Raw genomic sequence first — 15,464 nt, 5'->3', positions numbered from 1 at the left:
GCTTGTGTGCTTAAGCAAGGAATTCTCAAACTTATGTGTTTGAGAAATAAATTCTTACACTTGTGTGTGTGAGAAAAGGAAGTCTCTTGCTTGAATGCTTGAGCATTTGTAATCATATTTGGTTAGTGTGGGAATCCCTTGGAAGTACAAGGGGACTGGACTACCCTTAAGCTATGAGAGGAACCAGGATAAACTACTTGTGTTATGTGTTTTTACTTTATGTGATTCTAAACTATTCTGTTGCTATCATTTGTTTACATTTGAGTCATATTCTATTTCAGAATTTGATAAAGATACATAAGAGTTTAAACTCTGAATGACTCTGATCCAGACTCTAAACTGAAGGTTTAGACTCTGATTAAGTTCAATTAGAAGTTAACCAAGTCTTTCTAAGTCAGATTCTGAACTAAGTATTCAGAATATGTTTGAAAGTCATCAGAAGCATGAGCCGCCAAAGCTTACAAGAAGAAAAAGAAAACACAATTCAACCCCCTTTCTTGTGTTTTTCTCACCTTAATCTTCTTCCATGATTTTTCTTCTTCTTCTTCTTCTTCTCCTCTACTTTCTCTTCTCTCCTTATTTCTTTTCTTTATTTCTTTATTTCTTACTAACTTGGTAACAAATGAGGAAAAAATGAAGGAAATAAAAGTGAATGAGGCATCAAGTAGAAAACCTATTTGTCTTTTAGTGGCTTTAATTAAGCAATGGCCAATTTTCCCCTTACAAACCCTCATAATCTTCAAATTTCCACTCATTAGTTTTTACCAAACTTTCTTCTCTTACTAATTAGTAAATATTAAGAGAATTTAGTAAGAATTAAGCTCAACCGAGTTCACTAATTACTCTATTTGTCCCAACTGACAACAAATAGAGCACGTATGAGCTCAATATGTCCCAACTGACAACAAATAAAACACATAGGAGCTCAATCTGTCTCAACTCACAACAAATAGAACATATCACTTAAGAGGATATGGGATATTACACTTAGATTGGATGAATCCGAATGAGGATGTACCAACTACATTGAGAAGAGTGCTCTTTGGTCGTGAGACTTGTCTTAAAATATTGACTCCCACCATAGTACACAAAACACATAATATTCTTTGTGATCGTGATATTTAATAGTTAGGATATCAATTACTAAAATTATGCAAAAACTTTATACTCCAACAACTTTATAGAGTATCAAACTAATAAAAGTAGAGGTAAGGATACAATGTCCCTTTTCAATCATATATTCTTCAGTTGCTTGAGGCGTCAGTGTGGCTGACCTTATCTTTGTCTGCTCGATGGGTTGATGGCCCACTTTGAATGCTTCTGGATCTTCATAACTGACGGGCACCATGGGATGGCCAACTTCGTTGAGGACATAGTTTGCTGACGACTGTGGATCTTCTAAAACCATAAAATTGTCCTTTCGAATTGTTCTGTGTGATGCCTTCTATTAGGCAGGGTGGTAACGTCTCCTCTCGCTTCATTTGATAATCTCCTTACAAATCGGTGATATTGGGAAAGGAATTCAATATAAATGTCGACCAAATGTGTCTTTGATGAAACTCTGTTTCCCCTGTGCGTATTCCATGAACTTTTGTTATCTTATAGGCCCGACCATGGAGATCCGGTAGTTTGGTGTGTGGGACTGGGTATTGATGCTTAGATGATGTTGCCTATGAGTTATCTCATGTGGACTCTTGCATCGATGGAAACTAATGTGATCGTTGAGCGTCTCGTAACTGTATTTTGCTCAACGTTCTCGTTCTTCGAACGTACTTGCGCTTGAACATCTTTATTTCTTAACGTAGTGCTCAACATCCATTTAAGAGAGGAATTTTACCAGGTGATCGCCACTGAAAGCAACTACACTCCAGATTTAAATGATAAGGAGAAGGTGTAGCAAAGTTTGAATGCTCAACATTTCACGTCATGGTGGTGCGTGACACTATCCACAATGATCTCTACTTCAACCGCAGATAACTTCGCATTGGACTTTCGTTTCACTTTGCTGCGACTAAGTAGCTTTAGTCGCAATACGAGCTTCATCACGGTTTATCAGATATGGCACGAGGCATTCTCTTTTCATCGTTCAAAGATCCTTTGTTACTAGAAAAAGGTGCTCCGGTAACGGATATACGCCAACAATAACTATTACGGTCTATCAGATCTGGTACGGGGCATTCTTTTTTCATCGTCCAAAGATCATTGGTTACTAGGAAAAGGTGCTCCGGTAACGGATCTACGCCAGCAATAGCTATTTGTATCTTTGAAGTCGTCATGGTAAGTATCAACGTTAGTGACGAATAATCGAGGCAATGCGAGATCAGAAGGTTGAGCAAGAATCTTCAGTATGATCTTGAGGGAAATTACCTCCATTCTCTGGTAATTCTAGCGTAGATTTGATTTGGATATAAGATCATTCGTTCTTTTACTTCGCGACATAATTTAGGGAATTAGAGATTCAAAAATTCAATGGATCAAAGTTGAAATAATGATCGATTAGATCGAACGTGAAATCATAAACGCATGAATCATAAGTCATTTTCCACAGATGACGCCACTGTTCTGTTCCAAAACCAGAATTAGATGCAATTGGTGAACTGAAGATCTTGAACCAGTAATGTAGATCTTTGATAGGATAATGCAAAATATACTTGCAAAGTTAGCACTCCAACATTCAAATCAATTTAAAATTCAAGATGAGTGAAATGAAAAATGAAAATAAGATAATACATTATTTTATGTGCGAAGTGACTTTATATTTTAGATCAAGTAAAATTGATTTGAGATAAATTAAACCTCAATTATTTTAGTATTTGACCGATCTAGAACAAATTAAAAAAAATATTCATAAAAATAATTTTTACAAATAAAAGAAAAAATATATTTTTAAAAATAAAAAAGGGACCTTTGATCTATTTAAGAAACCGATAGTTTGCTCGATCATATTAATTTTAAAATAATTTAATTATAAAATTTAATTAATTAATTTAAATAAATATAACACAAACCAGAAAATATTAAATACTAAAATCAAACCGACATTTAAATTTGTTTACCCTAAAGTACGACTTTTAGCCTTTTAGATTTAGGCACATGTTTTTAGTTTCCAAAAAATATAAAGGCCCATAATTTTAGGCTGATATTTGTTATTAAAGCGTTTTAATGGTCAAATAATCACTCCTAGCATAACCAATTAGGGTTAAATTTAAATTAAAGCTAGTGATTGTGTGGCACTCAACAACACCTTTCATTCGGAACCTATTATTATTAATTATTAATAATCAATAATTAATAATTTATTTATTTATTTACATATAAAGAAAATTGAAGAAAAATTGGTTTGTTGATATTGCGTAGCATTGCAGGGTTGAGAAAGGAAGAAGAGGCTGCGTCTTGATACAACAGTGCCCTTTCTTTCAATCCAAAAACTTTCTTCACTTTTCTCTTCGATTTCTTTCCGTAAGTAATTATCTATTTTTCTTTGCATTTTTATATATTTAATTTTATTATTGAACCTTTGTTTTGCATTTATCTTTCAAATTTCCATGATTTTTTAATAAAACATCGTACCTTTGTTGGATTCATAGATGCAATTTTGGTTAATATTTTTCTGTTTAAGTTAATTGATGTGGTTCAATTTAAGGTTTAATTCGTTTTTTTCTTGATTTTTTTTTGTGGAGTGGGTTAATTTTTCTTAAATTTTTGAGATTGAGTTGTTAGATAGAATTTTCAGAATATCAAAACTAGAGAAATCTTAAATTTGTGAAGATGGAGTTTGTTTTTATCTGTGTATGTTTGGATGATTGATTCTGTTTTTGTGTTTTGACTATGTTTCTGATGTTAATATTATATCAGATCAACCATTGATAATTTGATACTCATGTATTTGATAGGTTTGCGTCTTTTATGCGGATTTGTCTCTGGATTGAAAAAGAATTTATTTCACTCTGGCCGCTATAACAGATTCGAACAATTCTCGCACCTCTAAGAGGGTGTGGGGTGATGAAGGAGGAGTGATTTGGCTTTACGTTTTACGTAGAACAAAGGCATCAGATATATGGAGATTGTGCCGTGTTTCAGTTGGTTTGTCCGTTGATTATGGCTAAGGGTGGCTTTTGATTTGTCCCCCAGAAGGCCTCTCAAATTTTTTCGGTTTTTTATTAGGCTTCTGGAAAACTGATGAGCATTATAGATTATTGTTGGCAGTGGTTTTTCTGCCTTACAGGAAGTTTTATGTTTAGATGTAGCTTTCAACATCGTTGCAGCGATGTTTAAATTTTCTTGTTTTCATGTTAATGTCCAAGGCAACAAGGCAAAGGTATTAAGAAATGCATTGGATTATAGACCATGTATAACTTGGTTTGTTTTGCATGAATTATTGACATTAATAAGCTTTTTCTTTTAATCAGAAAATAACTCAACCTTCTACTGAAACAATGGCAAGAGTTTTGCGTGATAGTTCCAAAATTCCAGTCAGGAAAGATCCGTCTATCGCTTTGAACATAGGTTCATCACTTTCAAAACAGCAACCGAGTAAGCTAATGAATGTCTCCGAGAATGATATTCTTGACCATGATTCAGTTGAGCTCGCTGGTAAGTTAGAGGATCTCAATAAGAAGTTTTACATTGAATTTGACGGGAAAGTTCGCCAAACTTCGCGTCTTAGGAAAAGTCATTCGGAAAGTGTGCTTTGCCAAGTTGTAACTGAGGGTGAACGAAATCTGGAGTTTTCCAAAAGCCTCAATGACTCACCAAATTCAAGCAGCAGCCCAAATGATCAATGCAAAATGAATTCAAACTTCGAGCTTCAAGCTGTTTCTGGTCGTGACAATGAAGGCTCAGTTTTTTCAATAGGAGATCCGACACATTCGGATAAGGATGCTCATGAAATTTCTGATACTCCATTATCTGGTGATCTTGCTGGCGACTCCACTGAACATACTTCTGGTCCCAGCACACCAACTTTAAGGAAGTCGCGTTCCTTACCCGATTTCAAAGCTCCTACGTTGTCTTCTGGAAATTATCATGCTTTTAAACATGCATCATCAATGTCAAGATCTTCCGACGATCTTTGTGCTTTAGGCCTGAGGAAGAAAGACGCGTTTATCAACGTGTCTTATGATCAAATAGGGGAAACTCAAGAAAAAGAAAGTAGCATGAAAAAAACTGAAGATTTTCGTATGGACAGATACTTTGAAGATGGTTATGATTCTCATCTGCTTTCTGGCTTACCAAAGGACCGGATAATGCCAATTACAGACGATATAAGTGACGCTGAACCCCTTCAAGGAGATTTATCAGGTGAATATCCTAACAAGGATTTTAAAGTTAAGCGGATTGAGGATTGGGTAAGCGGTCTGCAGCAATGTGCACCACCTCTAGAGGATATAACTGAATTGCCTGAACCTGTGCATCCTATAGTTGATGTTAACACTGCAATTGCCGTGACTCCTTCTGTTGTGGACCATAAGATCTCTCCAGGAATGGAAGCTGCTAAAAGATATATTTCGTCTTTAACTGCCAATGCCTCTGCAGCTCAGCTGGCAAATCATGGGTTGGTTGTAATCCCCTTTTTGAGTGCATTTGTGAGTTTGAAGGTGCTCAATTTGTCTGGAAACGGGATCGGTGAGTAGTATGCTTTATTTATTCATCAATATTTTTTACTTGTGATAATCGTTAACTTTGGCATGAAACTTACTTCATTTACCTTATCCCTTTTCAATTCTCTTTTTCAGTGAAGATAACTGCCGGTGCCCTTCCTCGAGGACTTCACACGTTGAACTTGTCAAAAAACAATATCTCCACTATAGAGGGATTACGTGAACTTACTCGGCTTCGTGTCCTAGACCTCAGCTTCAATCGTATACTAAGAATTGGACATGGTAAAAGAAATTCTTAAACTACATCTCAAGTTTAGTCTCTGTGGTATAATTTTTTGTACCGTCATCTGCTGACATTGAACTGTTGATTTGTGATATTCCTTCAATGTGTTTTCTTTCTTTTGGCTAATGTTTTCCTCCTTTGCAAAGGTTTGGCGTCCTGTTCTTCCCTAAAAGAGCTGTACCTGGCTGGAAACAAGATTGGTGAAGTCGAGGGCTTGCACCGCCTGTTGAAAATAAGTATCTTGGATCTCCGCTTTAACAAGATTTCAACTGCCAAATGTCTTGGACAACTTGCGGCCAACTATAATTCTTTGCTAGCTATCAACTTGGAAGGGAACCCTTGCCAGAAAAACGTTGGAGATGAACAGATTAAGAAATACCTGCAAGGCCTTCTTCCTCATCTTGTCTACTACAATCGGCAGCCGTTCAAAGCGAACGGTTTGAAGGACAGTGCAGATCGTGCAGTTCGACTAGGAATGAGCTCACAACAGTTTGATCGCGGACTTAGAGTGGATCGCAAAACTACAAGGAAGGTGCCAACGTCTTCTCGGAGGCCATCATCCGGGTCATCACCAAAACATTCCAAAGGAAAGCAGGGCCACCTCCCACCAATCGGAACAAAACCATCGCCCCAAAGTCGTCATCATTTAGATACTTTTGACAAAGTGTTGAGCTTAAATTCTCAGAACTTCATGCGCAAGAGTCGCAGCGAGGGAACTCTTGGAGCTTTCTAAGAGGTTATTGCATTGCAAGTTGATTTGTTCATTGCCATATGTTTCAGTATGAGTCTATTTACATTGATTTGTTCATTGCCATCTGTTTCTAAGAGGTTATTGTCATGTTTTGTTTTCAGTCTTTTGTCAACCCTTTGATTGTGGGTTGTACTTAGTTCCCAAATAAGTGGCTTTATGCTTCTGTACTTTCTATTTCATTATTGTTTGTGTTAATTAAGTTGTTTAAAACATCATCACCAATTTATGGTGATTGCCTATTAGTTGAATTTGTGATTTTTGATTATTTTTTGAAGTGATTGCTGTAATGTAGTTATATAAATCACTTATTTTCTGTGGGCAAATGGACGAGTCCAATAAGAAAAAGGGGGAAGAATTGATTCTGGAATGGTTTTGAGGTGTTTGATTCTTCTAATGTTATAATTGATTCGGCCTCAATAATTAATTATATTTGAAGATAGAATTTGTAGTTTCTGAATTTAAACTTTGATTTTACATTAAAATTTATCATTCAATTCACTTTTATATAAATGTATGTAAATATAAATCAATTATATTAAATTCAATTTTGTTAAATCGACCGACAATAATGATCGTTATTGGGTTTCTTTGCTGAAAAACATTGGTCAACATTTTTTTTTTTAACTTCAACCAAATCAACCAAATCAATTACCTTGATTGACTACTCAAGTTAAAATGTTACTTAATTTTTTTTTATAAGTAAAATAATTTGTGCGCAATTATATACTAAGTCACCGAATCGGCAAAGTTCTCAATTAATTTTTTTTGACATTGCAACATATTTAGAGACGGTTTTGAACCTGGTTAAGCAGAGTATGTGGTTAAGCTGGAAAAGAACTTACATTTTCATCCAAAAATTATTAGTTAGTTTTTTCTATAAACTGAAATATCTTTTGCGCGCAAGTACAATAATTAATTTCCTGATCGGAAGGAACCACAATAAAGTTGTTCAAAAACTTTAATTCTGCAGAGTCAAAAATATATTATTATATGTAGTTTGTTTCCTCAATTTCCTATAAATTTGCATTTTATGGTTTAAAATATTTTGTCCTGCTTTGCCCCTTTTCTGAAATAAAATACCCACTTTGCCCACTCTGAAAAAAAATTCTCAATCTTCCCCCTTTTTCTTATTGGACTCGTCCAATGGTTGGACGAGGGCATGAAGACCCATTTTGCCGTGTGTGGGCTCAGCCAATCAATGACCGAGAGTATGAAGGAGTTTTTTTTTTTTTTAATATTTTAAATATTTTATTGAATAGTTTTCTAATTATTATTAAATAATTTTTAATTAATTCTATATTTAATTAATATAATTAATTTTTTTTAAAATAATAATAATATTTTTATAAAAACATTTAAAATAAAATGTAAATAATAATTCTTTTTTATGATAATAAAAAAAATTTGATATTGTTTTTTTTAAATATTACTAATAAAAATGATTATTTTTTAGAATATTAATAATAGAAATAATTTATTTTTTTAAGAATTACAATGGAAGAAATAGATTTTATTGATATAATGGAAGCAATACATTTTATTTATAGTGACCGCCTGTTCCACATCTTGTGCCAACTTTTTTGCGTGTTCCCTTGCCCAAGTCTTCTTGTCTTTGTCTTGCGGGAGACGGAGATGAGTTGGAAGACAATTCGTCAAGGGCGTCTTGTTGTTGTTGATGTTGTTGACTTTGATGTTGTTGTGACGTGTTTGGAGGCATATCCATACCGTCGAGTTCTTGAACGCCAAAATAAGGCATACTCATTAAATGGTCATCGGTGAGGTCAAAGTTGGGTAGTGAATGTGTGGCTTGTGTGTAAGTTTCGGGTTGGGTGTGTTGAATAGAAGGATAATAGACATCATCAGGGTTGTATGTGGGAGTGGGATGTGCGAATGTGGTGTTAGAAGGTTGGGGTTGAGAATGAGGGTTTGAGTATTCAAAGTTGGGTTGAGGAATTGGAGTGTATTGTATGGGTGGGCGTATGTTGGTTTGTTGTTGATATTATTGGTTGTAATAGTAGTTTGTTTGAGGGAATGGAGTGTGGGGATTATGGTGTTGGGTTGAGGTGGAATAAATTGTGTGTTGTTGTGTGGTCTGGGTGTGTTGGTATGTTTGTTGAGCTGAGGATGATGGTTGGTTATGTTGTTGTGGGGGTGATGTTGTTTGTTGGGTTGAAGAAGCTACACGTTGACGGGTATCATTCAAAAATTGTGTCGAAGCAACGTGCATAAAAGGAATTGATAGAAACCAATTCATGTATTCTCTACCTGACTTAGACTCACCAATTACTGAGTTTCCTTGTAACACCAAATGTCTTCTTCTTTTCCATTCTTTCAGCTCTTCTTTATGTAAATCTTGTCAATGCGTGTCCCAAGCTTGGACCATAGTCATGTTATGGTGTTCACTTAGACATCTAGGCTGAGACGGTATTTGTTGTTCAAATCCAAATTGGAGTTTGACTCGATTCGTCTGATGCATCTCAACGGTAAAGAAACATATCATATATGTTGTTGCACTCCAGACTCGGCTGTCATTATAATCAGACACTGGATATTGTATGTACGGCCTCCAAATAAACTGTTAAAAGAAATATAACTATTAGAATGTATAAAATAAATTTAAATAAGTTTAATATTATAATTAATCATTCTTACATCGTTTTCTTCCATGTGTTCTATTGCAACACGGTACCCTCGTAGATGATGACGAGGATTATTTCCATAATTCATACCTCGTTTGTACCATCTTGCATATTAAAAAAAAACGTTAAAGTGACGTATAAATAATTTTGATAAATATAAATTGCATTTAAATGAAAATCGTTACCTTAATGCATAAGGATGTGATGGAACCTCGTTACTAACCAGGGCTAACAAGGGTATGCGTGTGAATGCCCATGCAGTTAGTAATACAACACATCCTCCTATGCTCTTGACTCCTTTATGGACCGCCTTGCACATATGTCTATATAGTGTCGCCAAACAAGCAGAACCCCAACTGTATGTATTACATTTTTCAAGGTCTCCTACTAAAGGTAACCAAGAAGAATGCAACAAATTGCGACTCTTATCTGGCATTAAAAAAGTAGCAATTAAAAGTAAAATATAAATTTTTGCATGTAGAATATTTTCTGCCTCGGACGGGTTAAGGTTATTTTTGAGTTGCGTTAATACTGCTTCTAACCAAACAATTTTGACAGAAGCCCCATTTTTATCCGAAGTTGTTGGTTCGATGCCCAAATTTTCCATGTAAACATCATTGGTTACGTTTGTTGGGCCATTAACAGTTTCACCATGGATTCGGAGACCGAATAACATACTCACATCCTCTAGTGTGATAGTACATTCACCTGTTGGTAAATGAAATGTATGTGTCTCCGGTCTCCATCTCTCTAACAATGCCACAATTAGTTTAGAGTCTACTTTTAGACTTGCAATCTTGGCCACATTTGCAAAACCTGCTAGCTCCAAATACGGTATTATAACCGCACTTGGTTGAACGTATGCGAATGGACCCGAAACCTACCATCTTGCTGAAATTAAAATAAAAAACGGCAATGAATATTTGATCTGATAAAAAATGGTAAATTTGAAAGAGACTTACGTATTCGGCAATGTTTGCCGCCGTCCCACGGTGTGATTCGCCCATCCATAACAAAGACATCTTGGAAGGAAGTGTAGAAATTGAAGAGAGTAAATATTTGAAGAGAGTAAGAATTTGTGAAATAGAAATTGTAGGTAGATGATGAGAAGGAAGTGTAGAGGTATGGATTATTTATAGTGGTAAAATATAATAAATAAATTGGTAAAGATTTTAATGGGGGGATTTGACATTGCATGGAATGCATGCAAATTTTTTTTGTAAGGAATCCTGCAAATTGAGATTCCCACGCTGATGGGAAAATTCACTGCGCAAAAGCCTGTCTTAAGGCTCGTCACTTTGATGGACGAGTTATGCCTTGGTCTTTGTGAGTTCGTCCAATGGAATGGCGAGGTGCTGCGTTTGCCATATTGGCTCGTCCAATGGAGTGACGAGTTCACTCTTTTAGGGTTTTGCCTCGTCCAATCAATGGACGAGCTAGTACAGGCCATGGATCACGCGTTCTCTTCTTCTCTCTCTTCCTATTAAATAAAAATCAACATGTGATTTGTATACTTTCCAATATTCACACCAAACCAAATACACATTCATATCTCCTATAAATACCACTAACATCCTCATTTATTCTCACCAAACCAAATATACATTCATATCTCCTAAACTAAATCAAATATTACACATCCATGGCTCAAAGAAATTTAATTGTTTCTATCCATTCCGAAGGGTCACTTTTCACAGATCCAAGTGAGGGATTCTCATTTTGCAATACGAATTTAACTATGTTCAAAATCCACATCAACTCCGACTTTCATCATTTAAAAGACCGTATTGAAAAAAAGTTGCAACGTTATGTTGAAGACATCATTTATCGTCAACCATTATTTAATGGAGATGATAATACCGTCTTTTACATAATGACACCCATTGAGACTGACGAAGATGTCAGGTCGATGTTTCAATGTCATGTAACATTATCTCAATTACCCAGCATTGAGATATATGTTCGTCTAGTCGATAATCTTGAAGAACAACCGAGTCACAATGAAGATGTTGAAGAACAACCGACTCACAACGAAAATCACGGTTATCCAACGTAATTTGTACAGTCACACGACTATGGAATGAGTCAAGCCATTGACGAAGAGCCGACTCAAAATAATGAACCTTTCATACCAAATGAAGAGGTATGCGAGAATAGTGAGGATGATCTTGAGGAGGTTCGATTTGAAGATCTATTTGGTGTTAGTGATGACGATGGCAATGAGGACATATTCGACACACCGACCGTTGCACTAAGAGCGCAACCAATTAGTTTGTACAACCCACCTGCGCACATGCAAAACATAAGTTTGGATGATGCTGAACCAATCTCCGTTTTCGGCAGTTTCATACCAACTCACAATTCTGACGAAATAGAGGAGGGCATCGAGTATGAAGATAAGGAAGAGTGTGTTCTGGCGTTGCAACAATGACATATAAAACGTAGTCTAGATTTTTCTGTGGTTAAACCTGACAATGTACGTTTTGTCATCAAATGTAGAAATTCAACATGCAATTTCAAATGTAGGGTCTCTTTGCGCAAGAGCAACTCAAGGTGGAGAGTTGGTAAGTCTAGTGGGCCTCATACGTGCACAACCACTTCCATGTAACAAGACCATACAAAACTCAGTTCAGAAATGATTAGCAAGAGCATAATGGAGCTTGTAAATCGGGACGCTTCTCTTAAGGTGAAGGTTATCATCGCTCATGTTGTTGAGAAATACAGGTATATCATATCATACAAAAAGACATGGATTGAAAAGTGTAAGGCAATTGAGTCGCTGTATGGAAATTGGGAGACATCTTACAACGATCTTCCGCAGTGGATACTGGTAATGAAAACATATCTACCAGGCACCATTATAGAATTACAATCCTTACCTGTGATTTCAAATGATGGTTCATACTTGGGTGACCAAAGGATATTTCATCGTCTGTTTTGGGCGTTTAGACCATGTATACGTGGTTTCGCATATTGTAAACCAATTGTGCAGGTTGATGGAACTTGGTTGTATGGCAAGTACAGAGGGACTTTGTTGATGGCTGTGGCACAGGATGGGAATGGGAACATATTTCCGATAACGTTCGCATTGGTTGAAAGTGAGACAAAGGAAGCCTGGAGTTTCTTTCTTAAGAATTTGAGAATGCACGTTACCCTCCAAGCAAATCTATGCCTAATATCAGACAGGCATGAATCGATAAAGAGTGCATACAACAACCCAGAAAATGGATGGCAGTTTCCTCCTTCATCACACGTCTATTGCATTAGACATATCGCGCAAAACTTCATGCGCGAGATTAAAAACAAGGATCTGCGGAAAATAGTTGTTAACACGGGTTATGCGTTAACAGAGGCAACATTTAACTACTATCGGGGGGAAATCCGAAGAACAAACAACGATGCTTTATCATGGATAGACAACATCCCTCGGGAGAAGTGGGCAAGGGCATTTGACGGAGGGCAACGTTGGGGTCACATGACAACTAACCTAGCAGAAGCAATGAACTCGGTGCTAAAAGAAACCTGAAACCTTACAATCACTACATTGGTCAAATCTACGTACTATCGTTTAGGATCACTATTTGGTAGAAGAGGCCATCAGTGGACAAAAATGTTAGCCTCTGGGCAGGTTTTCACTGATAACTACAACAAGGGGATGGCTGAGGAAGTCATCAAAGCTAACACGCACAACGTCATGCACTTCGATCGGGAGAGATTTTATTTCATGGTCTAAGAGAAGATTAATCATAACGACGGTCGACCAACCGGAACGTTCAGCGTTGATCTGAGGAAACAACACTGTGACTGTGGGAAATTTCAGGCATTTCACTTACCTTGCTCCCATGTAATCGCAGCATGTTCGAGCATACGCCCGGACTATTCCATTCACATTCCAGACGTCTTCAAAATTCTTAACGTCTTCAAGGTGTATCAGGAAAGTTTCCTAGGACTTCCCCATGAGGAGAATTGGCCATAATATGAAGGATTTACTCTTTGCCACGACGACTCTATGAGAAGGAGGAAGAAAGGGCACCCAAACAACACCATGATTAGAACCGAGATGGACGACGTTGAGAAGGAAAAGAGAAGGTGTGGAATTTGCCGTGAAATAGGACACATGCGTAGGAAATGTCCTAATGTTGCAGGACCATCCCAACGACCTTCCAGATGATTATGTTGTTGTTTTAAATATCCGTCCAGATGATTATGTTGTTTTTTTATTTATTAACTACTATGCACGTAATATATATAAACCATTGTGTATTTCTAATGTCTTTTGGGAACAAACAATTATGAAATACATTTGTTAATCAAAGGGTTATGGTTACAAAGTACGACCACATTAACTAAACAACAACAATAACCAACTCAACTGGTAATTAAAAAACTAATCAACAACAACAACCAACACAAGTGGACCTTCAACTCCTCTATTAACTTCACCATTATGTGCCGAAAACATACACCGGACATCTTCATCATTTTCTATACGATCCAGGTAATACATGTACGTACCATCGGGGCTTGCATCAGTCAACGTTATGTATGGACAACGATACTCTACTTTCCTCACCTTCATACGACGCCCGCCCAACTGTCGGAAGCCAGTGTGGATGGCTGAAATTAGTGTTCTGAAATTCCATTGCGGATCAAGGCAAACACTCATTTTTTCATCGTGTCCATAAAATACAAGACCACAAACAGACATTCTGACCTAAAGAAAGGATTTTGTGATCTGAGTTACATTTCTACAAATTCTGCTATTTATAGAAAATTAATACTTGAATACTCGGTCAATCATTGTCCGAGACAGTACAAACACAAAAACTTTTTGGCGGGAAATATATCATTCCCAAAAAATTATTGAAATTTTGGAGGGAAACATATCAATTTTATTATTAATATATAAGACAAAAATTATTTATATTATTAATATTCTAAAAAATAATCATTTTTATTAGTAATATTTTAAAAAAAACAATATCAATTTTTTTTTATTATCATAAAAAACAATTATTATTTACATTTTATTTTAAATGTTTTTATAAAAATATTATTATTATTTTCAAAAAAATCAATTATATTAATTAAATATATAATTAATTAAAAAACTATTTAATAATAATTAGAAAACTATTTAATAATAATTAGAAAACTATTTAATAAAGTATTTAAAATATTAAAAAAAAAAAAACTCCGTCATACCCTCGGCCATTGATTGGCCGAGCCCACACACGGCAAAATGGACCTCCATGCCCTCGTCCAACCATTGGACGAGCCCAATAAGAAAAAGGGGGCATATTGGATTTTTTTTTCAGAATGGGACAAAGTGGGAAATTAATTTCAAAAAAAGGGCAGTTGAGGCAAAAAGTCTTAATTTCTAAAAGGACATTCTTAATTAAGGATGACAAAAAAAACTCATACCAACAGATATATGTGGATAAAATTTGTCACGGATACGATGCAGATAGATTAATAAATATCCACGAATAAAATAAATAAATATTTAAATAATCATTTGTTAATGGATACAAATGCAAATTTAATGATATTCATGCCCGTGGATATCCATATCCATTAATAAATTATCAAAATTACTTAAATATCATTAGTTTATTACACCATATCTTTTAATCTTTTAAAAAAAATAGTCCTCGTATATTTTATTTTTATTTTTGAAAAAAAATCTTTCACATTTCATAAAATACTATTTGGTCATTTCATATCTAAGCGATTTAATACTTCATATTTTATTTCACCGTCCAATCAACCAGCATCCTGGGTCCAACCAATGTTTCCCTTCATACTCTTCAATTGTCTGCTCTTATAATATAACTCCATTTCACAACATCTTTATTTATTTTGATTGAAATTGAAATGTATAAATATTATGTTTGCATATTATTATATTTTGGTTGAATATATTGGCAACTAAACTCAACGAATAAAAGAATTAGCATACCATACATGAAGCAAAGGTATTTCATAAAGTCATTTACGAGGACATAAAAATAAAAGTAATTTTAATTAATGTAAGTCTTCGATTTCATTAACTCATTCTTTTGTAACATATAGTTTTCTTTTCTAAATTTTATAATAAAATTTAACGACATACATGAAATAATAATATTGTAATTTTGATTACAGTTATAATAATTTAAAATAATAATAAAAATAAATTTATTGTTTAA

General features: G+C 35.2%; 3 protein-coding genes across 3 annotated transcripts; 2 read left to right on the top strand and 1 right to left on the bottom strand.

Annotated features, from left to right (window-relative positions):
* The first annotated feature begins 3,299 nt into the window (after positions 1 to 3,299).
* LOC127100376 (uncharacterized) lies at positions 3,300 to 6,899 on the top strand. Its single transcript, XM_051037518.1, has 5 exons — positions 3,300 to 3,459; positions 3,894 to 4,318; positions 4,410 to 5,625; positions 5,736 to 5,882; positions 6,030 to 6,899. The coding sequence occupies exons 2-5, from the start codon at positions 4,268 to 4,270 to the stop codon at positions 6,614 to 6,616; spliced, it is 2,001 nt and encodes a 666-aa protein (XP_050893475.1). The 5' UTR covers positions 3,300 to 3,459; positions 3,894 to 4,267; the 3' UTR covers positions 6,617 to 6,899.
* A 2,231-nt stretch (positions 6,900 to 9,130) lies between these two features.
* LOC127104122 (serine/threonine-protein phosphatase 7 long form homolog) lies at positions 9,131 to 10,295 on the bottom strand. The gene is made up of 4 exons (XM_051041329.1): positions 10,236 to 10,295; positions 9,459 to 10,153; positions 9,324 to 9,377; positions 9,131 to 9,209 (listed from the first exon to the last, which is right to left on the bottom strand). Exons 1-4 carry the CDS (start codon positions 10,293 to 10,295, stop codon positions 9,131 to 9,133), a joined length of 888 nt encoding a protein of 295 aa, XP_050897286.1.
* Positions 10,296 to 11,926: 1,631 nt separating this feature from the next.
* On the top strand, positions 11,927 to 12,799 carry LOC127104121 (uncharacterized). Its single transcript, XM_051041327.1, has one exon. The coding sequence runs from the start codon at positions 11,927 to 11,929 to the stop codon at positions 12,797 to 12,799; it is 873 nt and encodes a 290-aa protein (XP_050897284.1).
* Positions 12,800 to 15,464: the final 2,665 nt, after the last annotated feature.

Source organism: Lathyrus oleraceus, chromosome 7 (genome assembly GCF_024323335.1).
Source record: "Lathyrus oleraceus cultivar Zhongwan6 chromosome 7, CAAS_Psat_ZW6_1.0, whole genome shotgun sequence".
Lineage (NCBI taxonomy): Eukaryota > Viridiplantae > Streptophyta > Magnoliopsida > Fabales > Fabaceae > Lathyrus > Lathyrus oleraceus.
This window is presented reverse-complemented; position numbering and strand designations above follow the sequence as displayed.